Consider the following 21,870-nt stretch of genomic DNA (forward strand, 5'->3'; position numbering starts at 1 on the left):
TTACATAAACTTAGCTGGTAAAGTAGTGGCAGGGTTTGAGAGGACTGACTTCAATTTTAAAGGACGTTCTACTGTACGTAAAATGCTAGCAAAGGTCATCATACACTATAGAGAAATCTTTTGTGAAGAAGAGTCAATCAATGTGGCAAACTTTACTGTTGTCTTATTTTCAGAAACTGCCACAGCCACACCAACCTTCAGCAACCACCACCCTGGTCAGGAGTTGTCAATATCAAAGCAAGATTCTCCACAACTGGTGCTGAAGGCTCAGCTGATCGTTAGCACTTTGTAGCAATAAAGTATTTTTAAACAAAGGCATGTACATTTTTTAGATATAATGCTATTGCACACTTAAAAGACTACATGATAGTGTAAACATAACTTCTGTATACACTGGGAAACCAAAAAATTCATGTGACTCACTTTATTGTGGTGGCCTGGAACCAAACCTGCAACACCTCAAAGGTACGTCTGCACAGGTTGCAAATCTGCACAGCATGTTATTACTGAATACTGTAGGCAATTGTAATAAGTATGTGTGTATCTAAACATATCTAAAAATAGAAAAGGTACACTAAAAACATGGTATAAAAGATAAAAAACAGTATACCCTTACCATGAGTGGGGCTTACAGAAGTAGAAGTTGCTGGGTGAGTCAGTGAGAGAGTAGTGAGTGAATGCGAAGGCCTAGAACATTACTATACACTACTGTAGACTTTATAAATATTGTACACTTAGGCTACCCTAAGTTTATTTAAAAATTTTTCTTTTTTCAATAATAAATTAACCTTAGTTTACTGTAACTTTATTTTAAAAACTTTTTAACTTTTAGGCTGTTTTGTAACAACACAGCTTAAAACACACTGTGCAACGATACAAAAATATTTTCTTTCTTTATATCCTTATTCTATAAGATTTTTTCTAATTTTTTTTCCTACTTTTAAACCTTTTGTTAAAAAACAAAGGCACAAACATACACATCGGCCTAGGCCTACACAGTACTGGGATCATCACTATCACTGTCTTCCACCTCCACATCTTGTCCCACTGGAAGATCTTTGGGGACAATATAATGCATGGAGCTGTCATTTCATATAACAATGTCTCCTTCTGGAATACCTCCTGAAGGACCTACCTGAGGCCATTTTATAGTTAGCTTGCTTAAGCATAAGGAGTACACTCACAAATAATGATAAAAAGTATAGTACAGCAAAAACCAAGTGACAGGAATTTTTCAGCTCTATCATCATGAGACCACCATCATGTATGTGGTCTGTCATTAACTAAAACATCATTATGCAGCACATTACTGTATATGTATAATTTAAGGTGTTTTTAACATTTAACTACACAGAAAAGTTCTAGAATTATTTCATAACTATTAAAAAGAAGAGGGTTATTTTCTTGCGACTCCTAGAGTACAAAGATACTTTTAGGGAAGGAAACAAATAGCTAAAAAATACAAGTTGTATTGATAAATCTACCTAGCATAAATTTAAGTTAACCCTCATAGTAATATGCTTGCATTAAAATAAAGATTCTTTCATAAGCTTAATCTGTTTATATATTTAACTTTCTCAGCTTCATTTCTTCAACTGAATAGTAAATACTCTGCCCTCTATCAGTTATGTTGTTTAAGTCAATAAGAATTTAGTAATAATCAGTAATTCTATACTATAATATAGTCTTCACAGACAATGTTTACAGCCTTTTATCCCTTTCATATCACAACTGAACTGAAATATACCAATTTTTAAAATATTTAAAATGTTATAAATTTTGAAAAGAAAATATGAAAATGACTAAAAAGCACAGTATACTGAACAAACTTATTCCATTCCAAAATTGCTTTATTTTAAAAATAAACCCTATTTTGTATTAGAGAAGCTCCAATTTAAAAGAACCCTGTGGTTTCCTTTGTAAAGTAACAAAGTTTTTTGTTGTTGTTGTTACTTAAAATGGTAAGTCATTCTTAAACTTATTTATACAAGCTGAAATTTTGCCGTAACTGTTGTCCTTAAAGGTATATCTGTATAGGAACAATCAGATGTATACAAATAAAATGTAATAAGCAACAGAAATTAGGTAAAATGTTAGTGAACACTACCATGATTTTGCCTTCCCCCAAGAAACAGTATAATGGAAAAACTGTTAGTACCACTTGGATCAATCATGTAACATTTCTAAAACAGTTCCTTCATTAGTGAAAAAGGGATAATACCTTGCAAGTGTATTTGTTCAGGATTTTTAAAATTGTGTATAAAATGTACAGTATGCTGACATATAATGGATACTAAATAAACAATGGTTATGGTTATTATATATATATATATTTTTTGAGACGGCATCTCACTCTGTTGCTGAGGATGGAGTACAGTGGCACAATCTCCGCTCACTGCAATCTCCGCCTCCCAGGTTCAAGCAATTCTCTTCCTCACCCTCCCAAGTAGCTGGGATTACAGGCACCTGCCACCATGCCTGGCTAATTTTGGTATTTTTAGTAGCGATGCGGTTTCACCATCTTGGCCAGGCTGGTCTTGAACTCCTGACCTCGTGATCCACCCACCTCGGTCTCCCAAAGTGCTGGGATTACAGACATGAGCCACCGTGCCCGGCTGGTTATTATTAATAGCAAATAAGCTGATTTGTTTGTTCTATCAGACGGACCATTAAAAATGTGTTCTGCTGACCAGCTTACAGGTTTCATATAAAACAAAAAATCTTGTGTGAGAAGAGGTAGTTAAGTCCCTACCCATGTAAACAAAAATCTTATAGTAAAGGCAAATTCAATATTTATGATGGCAATGTAACTATATGTGAATGCAAATCAGGAGATTCCTAATCCGGTAGGTCTTGCTATTAGTATTTTTTAAGATCTTGGGGCTAAATCTATTTCCCCATTGCAGGTATAGAAATAAGCTTATACGCAAAACAGATGGAGAGTATAGGGCCAGAGGTAGTGGATATGAACAGAAGTCAGGACTCTGTCATGGAAGAAAGCTAGATAATAAGAAAAACAGAACACAGAAGTGAAAATGGGGCCGTTAGTAAGAACCTGAGTATTATAAAAGCGTTACCTCTGACCCCAACCACAGTACACTGATATTTTGCCAGTGTCCTATATTAGTAAAAAGAGCTTCATGTAGCATAGGGTTTTAAGTGAGACTGCTGCAGAAGCGTTTTTCAATACACAATATTATTTTAGGGATAAGTTTATTAGATCCTTTGCTAAAGAACATATGCAGCTCTTTCTACACTGACACCTGGGTCTTAAAGCAAGATGAGGTTGGGTCAATAAAATGAAATATGACCTTTCAGTACGAACAAGAGAGTCAATACTTCATGGAGAGATAAAAACATTCAAAATGAAGGCCAACAGGCTGGGTGTAGTGGTTCATGCCTATAATCCCAGAACTTTGGGAGGCTAAGGTAGAAGGCTCACTTGAGGCCAGGAATTTGAGACCAAACTGGACATCACAGCAAGACCGTCTCTACAAAAAAAAAAAAAAAAGAATATATAAAAAGATTTCAAAGAATAAGGTCAAAAAGTTCAAGTTACGGCGCCTGTAGTCCCAGCTACTTGGGAGGCTGAGGCAGGAGAATGGCCTGAATCTGGGAGGCGGAGCTTGCAGTGAGCTGAGATGTGGCCATTGCACTCCAGCCTGGGCGACAGAGCAAGACTCCGTCTAAAAAAAAAAAAAAAAGAGTTCAAGTTACTTCTATTTCTGTACTTTCTTTCATTTTTCATAATGTTTAAGAGAGCAGAAAGACTGGTGCTTCGCTATACTGGAAATTCATTATAATAATTCTTCATAATAGCAGAAACTAGTTTTTTGAAAGAAGGAAGATAAGATAGCAAGATTCTAAAAGGCTCTTGTTATACAGTCTCTTCTAGTAGATGACCTTCCACAGAATGTGAGATCTCCACTACAGCAAGGCTGTATTAAAATGAACCTTTATTATCCAGCACCTTGCATGTGTGCATTACAATAATAACTTATGTTCAAAACCAAGAACATTGGTCCTTCTCAATTATCAGATATTAAACTGTATTAGTTGATGTTCCATGTCAAGTAAATTTGTTATATTTTGTGTAACACAATAAGTACGTTTTTTGAAAATTAATCGTCTAAGCTGATTATATTTCTCTTTGTAATATGACCGTTTAGTAAGTTTAGAAGACAGCTCTTCTTATAAGTATATGAAACCAATATGTAAAAATTATGTGGTTTCAGAAGAGCAGTCAAACATTCTAAACAAGTAGCTTAAATATTATTTCCAAATAAATGCAGGAAACAGGATGACTATGGAGGAAAACACTAATGATATAAAACAAAGAAACAGAGAATTCTGGAGAAAGAACACAAAAACTGAAAAAGAAACACAAAGATTCTTATAGATGATGAATACATACATAACCTATGTGTCTCTAAACTCAAACTAAGTACATATTAAATCTTTTCTAGTAGCCACACTTCATTTCTTGAACGTTTCCAATTAATGTCAGCAGGATTCATAGTATTATGCAGACAAGAATAGTGTACTAATATTACCTGTTTTGGTGTATTACTTGGCAAGATCAAATTAAAGATAAAAAGATTATCCAATTGTTCAACTTCTCTTCCCCCTGCTTTTCAAAGTATAAATATACTGGGCTAAAAAATTTCTGAGTTACTAACTAAAGAAATCCTGTGAAGCTATATTTTAAGATAGTAGGAAGAAAACTGGAATAAGGCCAAATGGGCAACTGAGTATATTTAATCTCCATTAGTGATAATCTTGAGCATCATGCAAAACAAATTCCACCATTAACACAACTGACCAGACTGTCTGCCGATAACAAAATAACAAGTATGAGAGTTTTCTGAAACAGAATATGAAACATTTTAAATGTTCTCTTGGTATATATAGAAAATGTTATGTACTTAACCTTACTACTTTTATAGTCACATTAATACTACTTATAATAGTTCTACATACATTTGACATAAAATGTATTATAATAATTTATAAGAAACACTTACTGGGTAAATTTTTTGGAGGGATGGAAGGATGGGTTCAGGTAGGGCTATAAAAAGAAAAAGTTTAAAGCTTCCGTGATTCACGTGATTCATTTTACAATGCAATAATTTGTCAGCTACATCCCAGGTATGAGACTATAAGGGTTTATGCTAAAATTCAACAGTTTTCAAGTATTTCATGAAATTCTTATCCCTAAGTTTGTATTTAAAATATATTTAAGTTGACAAACTAAGGTTTTATTAATAAACTATATATATCCCTATGTAAACCAATGTTCCTCACATGGTTTTAGAATAGGCTATCAATAAAGGGACACATGTAATTTGTCCAACATCAGACATACACACACAATAAGCAAGACAAGGATTGCTCTACAGATACTGAATAGACATTATTAAGATGGATGTAGTAATCAAAAACCATAATTTTAAAAATACAGTTCAGTGACACTAGGAGAGAAAACTAGTTCTTTCATAATTGCCCCTTTATTATTTAATTTCCACTGACAATACCAAAATTGAAATCGTTCAGGAAACTGATATACTGCAAATAACAACAACAAAAAAAATCAAATAAAACTGAAAGAAAATCTTTAACCTCATTAGTCCATTTTTAAAGAATGTTCAGCAAAAGTTAGAAAACTAAGGGCAACAATCTGCTATAAATAAAATTTCACACAAAGAAATCATTATCCTGTTATCACCATATTTTTGTCATCCTTCACCATTCAATAGTTCTAAACAAATCCAATCTCATTAAATGCACTAACAGTAACTTTACATTGTTTTAATATGAAAAGAACAATATAAAAAGGCAAAGTGCCTAACATTCACAATATAAGAAATAACTGTAAAATATAATGTCATGAGTATGGTAAAATACAAATACTACATTTTCAAATTTAAGAATTAGGAAGTATTTAAGAATTAGGAATACACTACATATAACAACTACATAAACTCAACAACAAAGCATATTAATTCACTTTTAATGTGTGATTTAGCAAAAACTTTAAAAAATGACTTCTGAAATATATAAACGTACATGTAATGAACCATGATGACCAACTTACATATAATTAAAAGGGTATAATTAAAAGGGTATAAGTTTTTACCACACAGTACAAAGTAGGATGCTTTATTTAAATTTCCCTTATGTATCACATTTCACCCCATGTTGAAAATAGGCATAAAATTAAATTCCATGATACGTCTTTATGTTCTCAGTAGATGACTGAGAATATTAGTAGAAAAAACTCAATCATTACTTACCAGAATCACTCTTAGGAAGTAAGAATATATATATTCCTTTCCCCTAAGAGGCATTCAAATACTCAACATGCTAAAAGACCTGTCAAGTAAACTCAAACCCCACTCACTTTAATTCTAAATGTCTCTATATTTGTATAACACTTTTTAATGGCTTTCTAGTAATTTTGGTTATAATACAGAAGTCAAATTGGAAAATCTTATAAGAAATTAGTTTACTTAAAAACTTGAATACCTTTCCCATTGAATACTCTAGTATACTAAAAGTATAATAAAACAAAGGATGAAGAAAAGATTATAGAGAATTAGAATAAAAAACCTTTATCTCATTCTGGTAACATAACTAGAATACTAGGAGAGAAAAACAAATACTAGCCACTGGTTGAGGATCTTTCAATGGACAAAAGAGCTTTTAGAACTCAGCAATTTGGACGTTTCTGGAGGCAGGGTTATCATTAAGTAAATTCTTTATGTTACAACCTTAAAAGATTTATAAACACTAGTCATCAGAGAAGCAATTAGTGTACTGCAGAAGTTATTTATTAACAATATCCTGATATTAGTCTCAATGAGTTTAGTAGTTTTAAAAATGTTTATCTTATTCCAAAGCAATGTAAATTCTGGAAAAATCTGACTATAACATCTATTTTAACTTCAGAATTTTGGATTACAGGTTCAGTCTTTTAAATTTCTCTCTCAAAGGCAAACTAAAAACGAAACAAAAGCTCAGTATTAGAGCACATGATTAACAGGCAATGCCTTGAATACAGCTAATGTACAAAATTTTACTTTACCCAAAGTTTGCATAACAGCTTGCTGGTAGGGACCCCACAAATTTATACCCATAAACTTTCCATATAGATGTACCAAAAATTTAAATTTTAAATAGCAGATTTTCGATCATACTAAGAATCATTAATTTTGAAAATACAAGGACAACTTTACTTATTCATTAATTTTTTTTGAGACAGGGTCTCGCTCTGTCACCCAGGCTGGAGTGCAGTGGCACGATTTCGACTCACGGCAGCCTCTACCTCCCGAATTCAAGCGATTCTCATGCCTCAGCCACCCCACTAGCTGGCATTACAAGTGTGCACCACCACATCCAGCTAATTTTTTAGTAGAGATACAGCTTCGCCACATTGGCCAGGCTCTGCAAGGACAATTTTTAAATGTCTACCAGAAAGCTCTGTGCCTAGGAATATGGCAAACATTCCATGAATATTCTTTAATGTTATTATTTCTAGCCAACTGATGATCTTACCTTTTTCATTACTTTTTTTTTTGAGACAGAGTTTCGCTCCTGTTGCCCAGGATGGAGTATATTGGTGCGATCTAGGCTCACTGCAACCTCCGCCTCCCAGATTCAAGTGATTCTACGGCCTCGGCCTCCCAAGTAGCTGGGATTACAGCCGTGCGCCACCACGCCCAGCTAATTTTGTATTTTCAGTAGAGACAGGGTTTCACCATGTTGGTCAGGCTGGTCTCAAATTCCTGACCTCAACTGATCCACCCGCCTCAGCCTCCCAAACTGTTGGGATTACAAAATGTTGGGATTACAGGCGTGAGTCACCATGCCTGGCCTCCTTTTTCATTAACTCTTAAGTTATAATTAAAATCTCTTCTCAATTCCCCCTCATGCTTTGATCAGTAATCTTTCAAGTATCTATAGTCAATTACTGACGATTGGAATTTATTCTAGGAAATGTGTTAATCTTTTTAACCTTTCTACATACACAGGATCTATTTCCTTTCTCTGTTTATGGCAGAAAAGATATTGCAGGATTTAAGAAGTTCAACAAAACATGAAGGTCATTTAATCCAACTGTTTGTGTTACAGGTGAGATTAAGGCCAGTGAGGTACAATAACTTGACCAAAGTCACAAAAACTAGTTTTCTGTGGCAGAGCCGGAACTCCTCAATACACCTTGCAGACTCTTGTTTGCCCTTTTCCCTCACAGTAATGTGATACTGCCAAGAAAAGCAACTATCTATTTTAATCACTCTCATTTCTTCTAGGGAGGAGTAGCTTAAATTTGCCAGTGTAGAATTACACATTAGCTCTGGGTAGCTGATGTCCTTCAAGAAAGACCTAGGAATGGCTGAATGCAGTGCTATTAATTACAAACCACTTCAGTAAATGGGTCCACTCTGTCAAAAATAAAATGTTGGGCAAAGTCTAAACTAAATTTTAGTATGATTTTAATAGGCTGGCAAAATAGCAATGTTTAATTTTTTTGTTTTGTTAAGAAAGAGTCACTCTGCTGACCAGACTGAAATGCAGTGGCATAATCACAGCTCACTGCAACCTCAAACTCCTGGGCTCAAACAATCCTCCCACCTTAGCCTCCTGAGTAGCTAGGACTAACGATACGTGCCACCATGCCCAACTAATTTTTTTTATTTTTTATTTCTGTAGATGGGGGAGTCTCACTATGTTGCTCAGGCTGGTCTCAAACTCCTGGTCTCAAGCAATCCTCCCGCCTCAGCCTCCCAAAGCACTTGGAATTACAGGCATGAGCCACTAAGCCTGGTCCCAGTTTAAAATTTTTAATTTGCTTTCAATACCACATTGGGGCATGTGTGATTAACGTACATTTATCTAAAGTCAATCACATTTAAAATTTCTAAGGTAACCAGTAAGAATTAAGGAGTAGGGCACATATTATGGATGATCATGTATGCTAAATGCTTTAGTCAAATCTCATTTTTAAATCACAACTAAAATATAAAGTGAATGGTGGTGAGTGCTACATATCTTTTATATTTTATATATATAAGAAATCCTATTCCATTTTTAATGAAAGTAAACTGTAATCCACAAGAGAAGAGAGTTCACTGAAAAAAAATGTTTAGAGTTCACCTGAACATATATTATAAAGTAATATATATATATAGACATGTATTTTGTAAAACTGGACAAAAATGATTAACGACACATAAAGTAGTATCTAAAATAGCCAATGTCATATGTTTCAAATTCTTTTAGAGGGGCAAATGAATTATCAAACCAGCACATATTCAAGACTGGTCAGCAATAAAAATACATGTATTAAGATTAGCCTGAAATATTTTAACATTAAAGAAGATTATCAAACCTCTCTGATGACTGATTCATAAAAATGTTGGCCCATTTAAACTATTTTGTCTCTCTTGGTAAGTCAAAAAAAACATCTGAGACCAGTATCCAAAGGAAAATATACTCTCATATATTACAAAACATCTGCAAGTATGGTGAAGTACAGAGAACTTTGCTAAACTGTCCATAAATAACCTCTGATATAATTTTGGCACCTACCTTTTCAGTATTTGCACATATACAAATATATACACATTTATTATTTTTAAATAAAATTGGTATTGATATATGAGACAATATATCATGAATATTTTCTTGTATCATTAAATATATTAAAAACACGATCGTTAGTGGCTATGCAGATCTCATATTAGGGTATATCGTAATTAATTTAACCATTCCCCTATTCTAGAAAATTTAAGAGTACTTCTAATCTTTTATTATTTACATAACACCATAAAAAAATAGCCTTACAGGTACATCCATATATGCACCACTCATTATTACATTAGGATAAATTTCTAGAAATGAAATAACTGAGTCAAAGGACATTATATAAATATACAACACTGCTTTCTAAAGGGGTTGTACCAAATCAACACTCTAAGCATGATTGTGTATTCCATTTTGTCATTTTTAAAAACTGCCAATTTAAGAATATTAACCCCTACATCTGCAATACATGTTCAAGTGAAATTTTGTAAGTAATAGGACAGAGTATAAGATTATATTCTGTCAAGAATGTAGAATGCCAAATTCACCCTAGGAGCATACCATAAAACTTTGATTACCAAGAAGGGACAAGGTTGACACACTATGAAATTAAGAACAATAACATAAACACTTCGGTCAAAAAATGGCACCCTATCTCCAGACAAAGATGGGATGAAGATGTGTCTAAAGGTAGAATCAAGATTTTGAGAACTAGCTAGCTCTAAGACTACTCCAATTAAAAAATAAATATGAAAAAATGTTCCCCAAATTCTTCACCATAGAGGAAAGGTTTCTAAGCTGTGATAAACTAAAAAAATTAAAACGTGTGTGTATGTGCCAAAAGTGGGAGGCGTGTAACAATTACACTGTTTTGTGATGGTCTGTCCATTATTCTGAGATTATATTATTGCTTTTTTGGTATTTTATGCACCATCTTTTATGAAGTAATGGTAGTAATTGGTAGCAGTTTTTTGGTTCTGATACTTAACACAGCAAAATAAAAACTCCAGTTTGGTTCTTTTTTTGGACATTACTCTTCCTTGAAATCTAAAAGTCTGAGAATCATGTAATGAACAGGTAAAAGAAAATGTAAGAACATTATTTAAGAAGACCATGATTTTGTAGAGGAAAAAAGAACACACACCATTTACAGTTACTTATTTGTCGCCAACTTTTGGAATTAAAAGACCTGAACTTGACATTTACGCATTTAGGTTTGGCTAAACATTTTGAAACCTTTGCAAAGAAAACAAAAACCAGAAAAAAATAAAACAAATGTTAACAATAATCTTTGGGTGTGAAACTACATGGGCAATGTATTTTTTTTTTTTGGTCCACTTTAGTATATTCTCAGGATTTTCTATGATATATATGCACAACTTATTCAAAATGAATTTTAAAATGTAAAATAACTATTTTAATATCACTATGTTTTAAGTATTATTTTAAACATAATAATTCTGAAACAAAATAGAGAATTCCTGACAACCAATCTTCCCTCTGAACTGCTCTTTTTTAAGGCATTGGTAGGACAATCTTCGTTTTTGTCCCAACCAGTTCTATCTATCCTCCTATTAGTAAAAGTGGCTCATCACATAGAAATTCTCAACTGAGGTATCATCCTCCAATCCCTATCCAAAGAAGCCCAGTCTACCAGGAACTGGGCTAACAAAATTGTAATTCCCAACTCTAACCATTTCTGATCTATATAACAAGGAAAGGGTGTCTTCTCCTTTTCCCAGTTTCCAGTATCCTCAATACAGAAACACAGCTGTAAAGGCATCAAATCATCTCAACCTTCCAAGACTAAGCTGCTGTTGACAAAATTGCTAATATTATCTGTTATCTCTCTCAGAATCTAAATACAAAAAGCATCAAACAATACAACAAAAGGATATTTTTCAATAGGCTTTTAAAAATGACTACACTGTAATAATTCATTTGTTACTGAGCATATCACATGTTGACAGTGCTCTATCAGCAGCTCAACTCACAATGGTGGTAAAAATGTCACATTTTATTAGTAATCTGTGAGTTGCTTAATAATTCATATTTTGGTAGGTAACAGCTACAAAAATGTTACATTTTACAAGTCGAAAATGTAAGCTTCATGAAGAAGATAATTGTTTTTGTATTGTGTTCACTGCTGTATTCTTAGATCCTAGAATACCTAACATTTACTTGGTAGGTATTCTATACATATTCATGGAATGAAGAAATAAGTATTATATATGCTAAAATATGTTTTCTCCTATTATTGTAATCTTTGGAAACCGAGACTCTAAACTGTGGAAATATCATCAACCCAGAACAGATCAAGCCCCAGACATCCTGGCAAATGGTCTTCTACTACATTCACACCAAGTCTTTCACTTGGTCCTCATGTCACCACTTATTCGTATGTTCAGTTGGTTAGTCATTAAACATCTCAGTCTCCTGGTCTAATAACTACAAAACAGTAGATGTATCCATCTTTTAACAACTCTTGGTGTCCAACTAAGTAGAAAATATAAAGTGGCCTAATGTTTATTTCTTGGATTGTTATATATGTAAGATATTTTTGAGAAATATGAAAGTAAGGATTTCAATTAGATCTAGTCAGTCTGTCCCATACTTCTAGGAAATTTTCAATACCATAAAAATTCTCACACTTATCTTATGAATGGTCCAAATTACAAGTGTTCGCTTATTACTGTTTGTCACTATGCATGCGACAAAAGTATGGCTTTTACCAGAACGGCCTTATAAACAATGACTAACCAGACAAAATCAAAATTTGGGAGCCAATCTGATACAACAGTCCTATAAAGATAAAATCTAGTTGAGGAAGGCAACTCAGATTAAAAGCTTCTTTAACCAACAGGAAAATCATTTAATCCCTGTCTCAAATTAAAAATTAAAAATATGATGAACAGTGCTTGAACTAACTTTTATAGACCTTTTGAACATTCGTCTGCCTCAAGATAATGGGTCCACAATACAGTGGTGAAAGTTCTTTGAAAACAAAAGTGACTATAAAAAAACTTTCAAAAAGTGAAAAAACAGTGAAACTTCTTAATATTTTCCAAGGAATAACACTTTTAAAACATTTGTCCAAAACAACAAAACAGGAAATGTGTTTTGTGGACCCTAGAAAGAACTTTTAAAACAATACTATTTGAAAATAGGGTCAACAGAGAAAACACCATAATAAAGCTAACTGTCTTTTACTTTTAAAAATTGGGTAAAACCCCATTATACTTACTTTGTAAATAGTGCAAAACCATCAATACAAGACTATAGCTGCTTAAAGTACCACGACTGGCATCATTTATCTGATGGTGACTTGCCCACTTCTTAATCACCAGCACTAACGGACGAACTCGATTTTCAACTGAAAGTAAAATTAAAACTTAACATGGTAAGAGACATTATAGTTTCTTTGAAAGTTTACATTATTTCCCAGATCCATGTCAAAATAAAGAGCACTGTCTCTGTGTATATTAAACACTGTGTCTGTTCACCACAAATGTGTCTTATGTCTAAAACTCACCTTAGTTACCTTTTAAAAATTACCAATTATTAAAATGCCACTTGATTCACCTATAACTGATAGTATATGATTTTAGTGTAGCAACATATACAAATAAAATAAGATATACTTAAACACAACTAAAGGGATGTCACTATTTATGACAAACATCTTTAAAAATGAATAAAGAAAAAAGAAGCTAATTTTTTATAAACAAACCACAAACTTACGGTATGCATAAGTTCTGAGAAGGAATGTGTTTCTTATTCCAACAACATTGTTTACATTCAGGTCAAACTCCACACAACTATTTAAGAAAAAAAAAACAATAAACTTTAGCTGAAGAACAAAAACACTTCCTTCCTAATAACTAAACTAATGCTCATCCATCCCATGATGCAAAATAGCATGGGCCCAAAGGCCACAGACCTGTGTTTTTAACATGACACACTAAAGAAATAAGAATGAACAAATACTCAGTATGTTATTTTGATGTGATTTGGTGAGTACTGAAAATATAAAATAAGACTAGAAATAAGAATGAACAAATAGTATGTTATTTTGATGTGATTTGGTGAGTACTGAAAATATAAAATAAGACTAGTGGAAAAATCAGTAACATACTGCTAAGGCTCCAATTACCCCAAAGAAAAATATTTTTTTTTTTCTTTAAAGAGATGGACTCTCGCTCTGTGGCCCAGGCTGGAGTGCAGTAGCATAATCACAGCTTACTCCAGCCTCAAGCTCCTGGGCTCAAGCAGTCCCCCCACCTCAGCCTCCCAAATCCCCAGTATTATAGGTAGGAGCCACCATATCCAGCTGAAAATGTTTAAATCTCACAATCGTTTCCAGATAAACACAACTATGTGACCAAAAACATTTCTGAGCAAGCTATCCCATTAAGTTATACATTCTCAAATGATCTGGAATTATAGCATCATATACTTTAAAACAACAGGAATAAAAAGTCAAATAAAATGCAGGGGAAAAAAATTTAAAAGCTCTGTCTACACATTATATTTCCTCTAAAATGGCTAGTAAATTACAGTATCATGTCAAATTTGGCTACTGATACCTGGAAAGAGCTATCTATAATACTCAAACACATAATGATTATTTATTTGGAAGCAAATATATGCAGTTCACAATTTTAAAAACAGGGCAATAGCCGGACGCGGTGGCTCACGCCTATAATCCCAGCACTTTGGGAGGCCGAGGCGGGCGGACCACAAGGTCAGGAGATCGAGACCATCCTGGCTAACACGGTGAAACCCCGTCTCTACTAAAAATACAAAAAATTAGCCAGGCGTGGTAGTGCGCGCCTGTAGTCCCAGCTACTTGGAGGCTGAGGCAGCAGAATTGCGTGAATCCCGGAGGTGGAGCTTGCAGTGAGCCGAGATTGCACCACTGCACTCCAGCCGGGGCAACAAAGCGAGACTCCGTCTCAAAAAAAAACAAAAAAAAGAAAATAGGGAAATAATGACGCAATCTACAAAAAACGGCTAAACTCATACAAAAACGAAGGATTACTTTCTGTAAGTCAGTTCTACTTATACCCATGTGAGATCCCAACTTATAAATACTAAATTTTTCTGTGAAAAGACTGTCTAAAATAAAAATGAAATCTTTCTATATTAATTACAGCTTTTAAGTATAAAATTTGAAATCTACCATTTCAGTCTTTCTTATTTGGGGGAACAAAAGAAATCTTACAATCTTTCCATTACCCAGGCATATTAATAAAAATGAATAGTAGTATTAACACTTCAGATACTATACAGTATTTGGCTTTGGGAAACTTACAGTAACAATAGAGTCATTCTTTGCGTTTGTGTAAGTCTAACACTGAAGCCAATTTGTACTACATCCATATAGTAACTCAATAGAAAAGAAAAACACATAAATGGCAACTAGTCTGCAGTTAAAAATTTTTCCAAAATTGAATTCAGGGCTTTAAAAATATCCATAGTCCCTGCTTCAATACTACTTCTAGAAATACTAAAAAAGTGATCCTCAATATGGAAAGAATTTATGCACAAAATGCTTATTTATGTTATCTAAAAACTAGAAACACACCAAATGTTCAAACACAGGGGAATGGTTAAGTTAATGACAACTTATTCACTCAATGAAAAAATATAAAGCCATTAAAAATGAGCTGTAGAACAATACTTAATGATATAACCAAATATTCATGAGATATGGTTCTGTTGGGAAATAGGATTTGGCCAGGTACAGCAGCACACTCCTCTAATTCCAGAACTTTGGGAGGCTAAGGTAGGAGGATTGCTTGAGGCCAGGGGTTCAAAACTAGCCTGGGCAACATGGCAAGACCCTGTCTCTACCAAAAATACAAAAATTAACCTAGTGTGCTGGTGTGTGCCTGTAGTCCTACCTACTCAGGAGGCTGAAATGGGAGGATCACTTGAGTCCAGGCATTTGAGGTTACAGTGAGCTATGATCATGCCACTGTACTCCAGCCTGGGCAACACAGTAAAACTCTCTCTCTTAAAAAAAAAAAAAATGCTTAAGAACAAAAAAAGTTTGCATGATAATCTTAAAACAGAAAAAGAATAAAACTATTTTTGTAACTATAACTACAACCATATATTATTAAAAACTTATAATTAGATAATATAATAACTTTATGTTTTATCTCCCTATATATTTCATATCTGCTTTAGGAAAATCTGACAAAATTTACTTGGCAGAAATTTAATAAGTATTTATAGATCTGACTGATGTTTAGATATATAAAGGAATGGCTTGAGCCAGGCATTAAAGTTTGTTTAAAATATATATATTCAGTCAATTTTCATCATTCATAGTAGCCACATTCTATAAAGTTGCTGCAAACACTGAATTAGTAAATACTATATATCATTGCTCCTAGGGTAAGCACAGGGTTAGGTTTCTGCCAGCCTGGTCACATTTTCATAAACTCATCAATATGTAACCAAGTTTTATGTTGTGCTTCTGTTTGAAGACATTGTATTTAATATATATGGTTGATTCACTAACAGTGGACTCATGGCCAAGAGTACTGTAACTCATGCCTGAGCAAAGCCTACCTAACACATATTTTCTCCATAGGGCACCATCACAGCCTTTCTGCACTTGGGGACACTAGAAAGTAACTCCACACTATGCTTGGGGGCCATTCTAAAAAGCAAAAAAGCACAAATATGTGAAAAATATGGCATTAATTAGACTATGAGGAGGTTATCTGTTTACAGTACGAAGCTGAACAAGAAGACAGTATGTCACCTAATTCTATCTCAGCTGGAAACATGGTAGTGGGTGATTTGAAATTTTCACCACTCTCTGTATGTCCACGAAATGACTGCTAAAGCGTATGAATATTCATGTGGGGAGTTACAAATAACTTTTAGCAAGTAGGCAAATTCGTGAAAACACAATCTATGAAAGATAAGGATCAATAATGTGTGTGGGGGGGCATAATTTCAGTATTAATTTTATAAAACTGGACCAATTTTATGAAATCTGTCACAATTCTATTTTTAGAAAACAGTAACAAATCAGTTTAATGAAATAATCAACATCTATTTACATTTTGCATTCAGATATTTTATAAAAGATCCCAATTCTAATGCCCATAAGAAATTCAGAACCCAAGCTGGTAGAACATATAAATATAAATTTTGAAATGGAACAAGTATATTTTGCTGTTGTTCGTTCATTATCTATTCTCTAGGTATTATATGTATCTTTCATTAAAATGAAACATAACTTGTTTAATCATAATTGTATTTACAACAAATCCCTTGATATTAGTATGTCAAATTTCATTAATTATGTTCTTCAGAACGCATTACTTCCAAAAGGCAAGAGATCATTTAAAAATCTAAAATACAAATATGTACATACTCTTTAAATTGGATAGTCTCACATATTCAAAATGTCAAGCAGAATAGCTAAGTATAGTTAAGCATAAAGTATCGCTCAATTTTAAAAAACCATTTCAAACACCAAGTCAAATGATTTCTAAAAACTGACGAAAATAAACTGTAGTGCTACAACATACAATTCTTAATTATCTTTATCAGATGAGTATCTAAAAATGATCTAAAGGAACTGAAAAAAGAAAGCTCATTAATTACTTACCTGACTTTATCCCTGAACTTCACAATTGGCACTTTTGCTCGAATCAGCTGAGGTCTCTCAATGTAGCCCGCTGAAAGACAAAAGATAATGTGAATATCGGCAAATGTTTCTAGAATTCAGAGTGTTCCAATGCACATTTTTTAAAAAATAGTATTTACTAAGCTAAAATAATTTAAGAAAACGTCTGTGAAAAAGAATACAAGCAAGGACATTATCAAATTCTTCTAAGGTTGGAGGCTCCAGTAATACCATTTAGGGGGCTTTATATTAAGGTTATTTTCAGGAATGTGGTCTAATATAGTATCTATAGAGAAGTTCATCAGATCACTGTAAGAGTGAAAATATATCTAAGCTAGCAGCAGAGGGAATAGCTAATTTTGGTACAGCACAGAGTAAGGTATCATGGTAACTATAGAAATCATATTTACAGAGTCTTATGTGTGGAAATGCTTTGCAACATGATACATGGGGCTTGGATGCATTCAGTAAGTGTGATCTCTATGAGTGAAAAATACATATATTTATTATACACATGATCTCTACAAGTGAAAAATTCAGAACAGCTTAGTGAACACCAATTATTGTGCTATTATACACAGGAGTATCAGTTGATAGGAAATTCAAATATATACACATATGTATTACATATATACACATATCATATACAACATATAATAAAATGTATATACATATTTTTATTCCATCAAACTAAAAAATTATTGAGTTGAAAGTAATATATGCTTATCATAGAAAATCAGGAAAATACAGAAGTGTATAAAAATGCAATTCTGAAAATCTTTCCCAAATGAGCAATTTTCTAATTTTTTAACTACAGAAAAAGTAGTACCAGGATTTTTTGAAACCCGAAAATTTTCTGTTATAATGTTTTACCATCAAAATTACAGAATCTATATCAGCTGGGCTTGGTGGTTCACGCCTGTAATCCTAGCACTTTGGGAGGTCAAAGTGTATGTATCACTTGAGGCCAGGAGTTTGAGACCAGCCTGGCCAACATGGCAAAACCCCGTCTCTACTAAAAATACAAAAATTAGCCAGTTGAGGTGGCACACACCTGTAATCCCAGTTAATAGGGAGGCTGAGGCATGAGAATCGCTTAAACCAGGGAGGGGGAGGTTGCAGTGACCTGCGATCGTGCTACTGCACTCCAGCCTGGTGAGAGAGCGAGACTCTATCTCAAAAAAAAAGACTATATCAAGCTTCAAAATAGAATTTATGTGCAGGAATTCAGAAAAATAAAATTAGGAGTTAAAAGTTTTGAGTAATAAGTACAGGTTCTGAGACCAACGAACTATAGTCCAAGGAAGTTACTAAATCCATTGATCACCAGTTTCCTTAACTATTAAAAATAACCAAAAGAAAAAGAAAAAAAAAATTCATGTGAATTACATGATCTTTAAGGTACCTTCCATTTTTAATATTTTGATTCAAATAGCTATTAAAAATCCACTTAGGTATGAATTATTCTTTATTTTACAGAATAATTCAGAATGCAGAAGCCTAGGTCCAAAGAAAGAAATCACTTCATTTATTTCTCTTCTACAGTAGATGTAAGTTATTCAAAGACAGTGACTTGTTACTTGACTTGTACATTCCAGCTCAAAGTCTGGCATATAATGAATGTCTGTTCAACAAATGAACAAGTGTCTTTCCAATATCACACAGGATAACTTCAACTTTCTATAAAATTCTATATAAAAAGAAATTATTTGAGATGGCTTAACATGTGGATTAAAATCTGTTTAGAGTCAGTGTATTCAAAAAGTAAAATCGTAAAATAAAATGGCTTAAGTCAACAATTTGCTTTCTGTTGAAGTCATACATTTAGGTCTCATGTTCAGTGATCTTATTTTTAAAACAAGTAAAGATGCGTATCATTGCAAGCCAGATGAAATTCTCACACACATAAAGCCTACAGGACTTCATGTGTATCAACACGTTTAGCTTTTCACAGATACTCTGTTATTACAACTATTTATATTCATGCTTTAATTTCCCTAACAATCTATAAACTTTTGAGAAAAAGAACTAAAACTTACATATCTTTGAATCCCCCGCCCTGCAGCAGGTGGTATATTTTGCAGTAAAAGCCATAAAGATACGCTGAATAAATGATCACTCTTCTTCTTAATCAAAAGTTAAAAGAAATTCATTTGGAAAAAAGGATCCATATTATACCTATCCTGACCAGAATAAACAGTTCTTACCAGAAGATAATGTAAGAGGCATTTTAAATAAAGTTATGTCAGGTGACACACAAACTTGAGGCATGTCAGACTTACAAAGTCTAGTACAGAAGTGTTTATGGACTAAGGTGAGTATATGCCGTGCTTCAGTCTTCTGATTTACCTGAAAAAAACACTGAAAAGTTAAAAATAAAGTGTTTTTTCATTATCTTTCTCAGCTTAATGTTTCATTTTCCTAACGTATCTCAACAAAAACAAAACATACAAGATACACTTTCCTTTGGAGTTATTTTTCAATATACCCAAGGAAATTTATTTTTCTAAATTATAGAAAAAATCAACCTTTAATGCTATCTTTCACATCTACATTTCTAAATCAATTCCTGATTTTAAGCTTAAAAGCACAATTTTCAAAGAAATTCTGAAACAGCCATTTATGTCATTTTTCCCTTCAGTATAACACTGTACAAAAAGCAACCTCCAACAAAAATAAACAGAAATTTAGCCTTATCTAGATCTTAAGCTGCTCAAGGATAGTTTCATATCTATGGTGCCTCAGTTTGTGTAAAAGCTATGACAACATGATTTAGACATGTGAATAAGACTAGAGGATGAGTGAGATGTGCTTGAGTATAATCTAGCAGCACAAAAAAGTTTTAATTACAACCCTTGTATTCTCCACTGTTAATTATGTGAGGCTTTTTTAAACTTTCCCTTTATATGATTTCAAAGCCTAGAAAAATATCATTCTTCCTGGAATAAATCTCTTTCTGATTTGCAGTAACTAGAAGTCATTTTTACTAGTGGAATAATATGAATAGTAAAATTATACATTAACATTCAATAATTTTTTGTATTTTTAAAGATGTAAAACATAATAAGGCATATTAAAATTACACTGAGCTTAATTTAATCACTGGTAATTCAGAAGAAACCTCAGCATCTTAAAGAGGCTGCCTCAAGTCAGCTTAACGAACACCAATTACTGCAGTAATAAACATAGGAGTACCAGTTAACTGGAAATTCAGGTAAACATACTACAGGTTGAACATCCCTAATCCAAAAACCTGAAATCCGAAATCTGAAACTTTTTGAGTGCTGACATGATACTCAAAGGAAATGTTCATTGGAGCATTTCAGATCTGGATCAGGGATGTTCAAATGTTAAGTATAGTGCAAGTATTCCAAAAAATAAATAAATAAATCTCAAATCCAAAAAACTCTGGTCCCAAGCATTTTAGATAAGAAATACTCAACCTGTACTAAATAACACAGTATCGTTGCTAAAGAAAAAGAAAAAAAAAAAAAAAAACAAAGGCAAAATGTCAGAGAAAAATATTTTAAATTTAATAAACATGATAGTCTTATTTTAAATTTCAGTGAAATCTATTTTCCCTTAAGCATTTTCAAGGAGAAAAAAGTAAAGATTAAAAATAGAATCACTGAGAATTCAAATGCAAAGGAAATATATCAAGAAGATAATATTGCCACATGCTCTTCTTTGCTGCATCCTGATAACATACCCAAACTAATGACATTTCGAAACAGAGGCAGAGTTCTTGAAAAAAAAACACAACACATAGTGAAGCCATCTCACTTTAAAAACTTAGAATTAAATTAATGCTATACTTCCTATTACGCTTATTGTGCACATGCCTTAAAAATAAAAAAATTCCTAGGTTTCCCGCAATTATGGTAAACAAAATTCAAAGAAGTAATCACAACAAAGCAAATTTTTTTTCCTCAATGACTTTTACGTAAAATTTCTTAACCCATTAACACGAGAAACACACTTGGAATAAATGTTTCCTTACTTACTGGTTCTTCCTTAACAACTAGGCATAAATCACCATCACTGCTCCGGGTACCAAATCCATTTAAAGAGGACCCAACCAAAAAAAGTCTGCTTTCTAAAGAAACAGAAGAAAGTAGTAAGAGTACTTAAAATCTAAACAAGGTGCACTGCTTCTGTGCCTACTAAAAAAAAAAAAAAGATAAAATTTAAAATAGGAAAGCATATACCAAAAGGGCATGCAAAATAGGGAAACATACGTGGAAATAACAGCTGAATTTCTCTCTGCAGCTGTGTTCGACAGAGTTCTTTCTTCTTTAAATCACTTATTTGCTGCTGACATGTTTCAAATAACTCCAGTATCTGCTGACTCAACTTGAATCCACCGCAAAAAAAAGTAAAAGTTTTGTTCAGCAATGTAAAAGTAATTGCCATATGGAGAAGTATAAATCAATTATATTGACACTATTTTAAAAGGGAATATATATTATCTTCTTAATAGTTTCCAAAACAAAGCTACTATTACTCAAGTACAGGAGGAGAATGGTCTGAAAAACTATATATAAATTTTACAAAGTAAAATTTACAACTCACAGAAAACTACAGACACAGATACTTCATAATAAAAATAATCCATGGGTCAGCAAACTGTTTAA

General features: G+C 33.1%; 1 protein-coding gene across 13 annotated transcripts in view; it reads right to left on the bottom strand.

Annotated features, from left to right (window-relative positions):
* The window catches only part of TENT2 (terminal nucleotidyltransferase 2), a 74,022-nt gene that overhangs the window by 24,746 nt on the left and 27,406 nt on the right, over positions 1–21,870 (bottom strand). For 5 of the 13 annotated variants that reach the window (XM_007976419.3, XM_007976435.3, XM_007976428.3 and 2 more), the window contains 7 exons: positions 21,475–21,589; positions 21,241–21,332; positions 19,519–19,597; positions 17,219–17,288; positions 13,324–13,400; positions 12,827–12,955; positions 5,025–5,068 (listed from right to left, as the gene is read on the bottom strand). In XM_007976419.3, the coding sequence (XP_007974610.1) occupies positions 5,025–5,068; positions 12,827–12,955; positions 13,324–13,400; positions 17,219–17,288; positions 19,519–19,597; positions 21,241–21,332; positions 21,475–21,589 (606 nt within the window). The remainder of the gene's footprint in view (positions 1–5,024; positions 5,069–12,826; positions 12,956–13,323; positions 13,401–17,218; positions 17,289–19,518; positions 19,598–21,240; positions 21,333–21,474; positions 21,590–21,870) is intronic. The other 8 variants (XM_007976462.3, XM_037982140.2, XM_007976454.3 and 5 more) reach the window with 3 other exon arrangements.

The sequence above is a fragment of the Chlorocebus sabaeus genome, chromosome 4 (assembly GCF_047675955.1).
Source record: "Chlorocebus sabaeus isolate Y175 chromosome 4, mChlSab1.0.hap1, whole genome shotgun sequence".
NCBI classification, from domain to species: domain Eukaryota; kingdom Metazoa; phylum Chordata; class Mammalia; order Primates; family Cercopithecidae; genus Chlorocebus; species Chlorocebus sabaeus.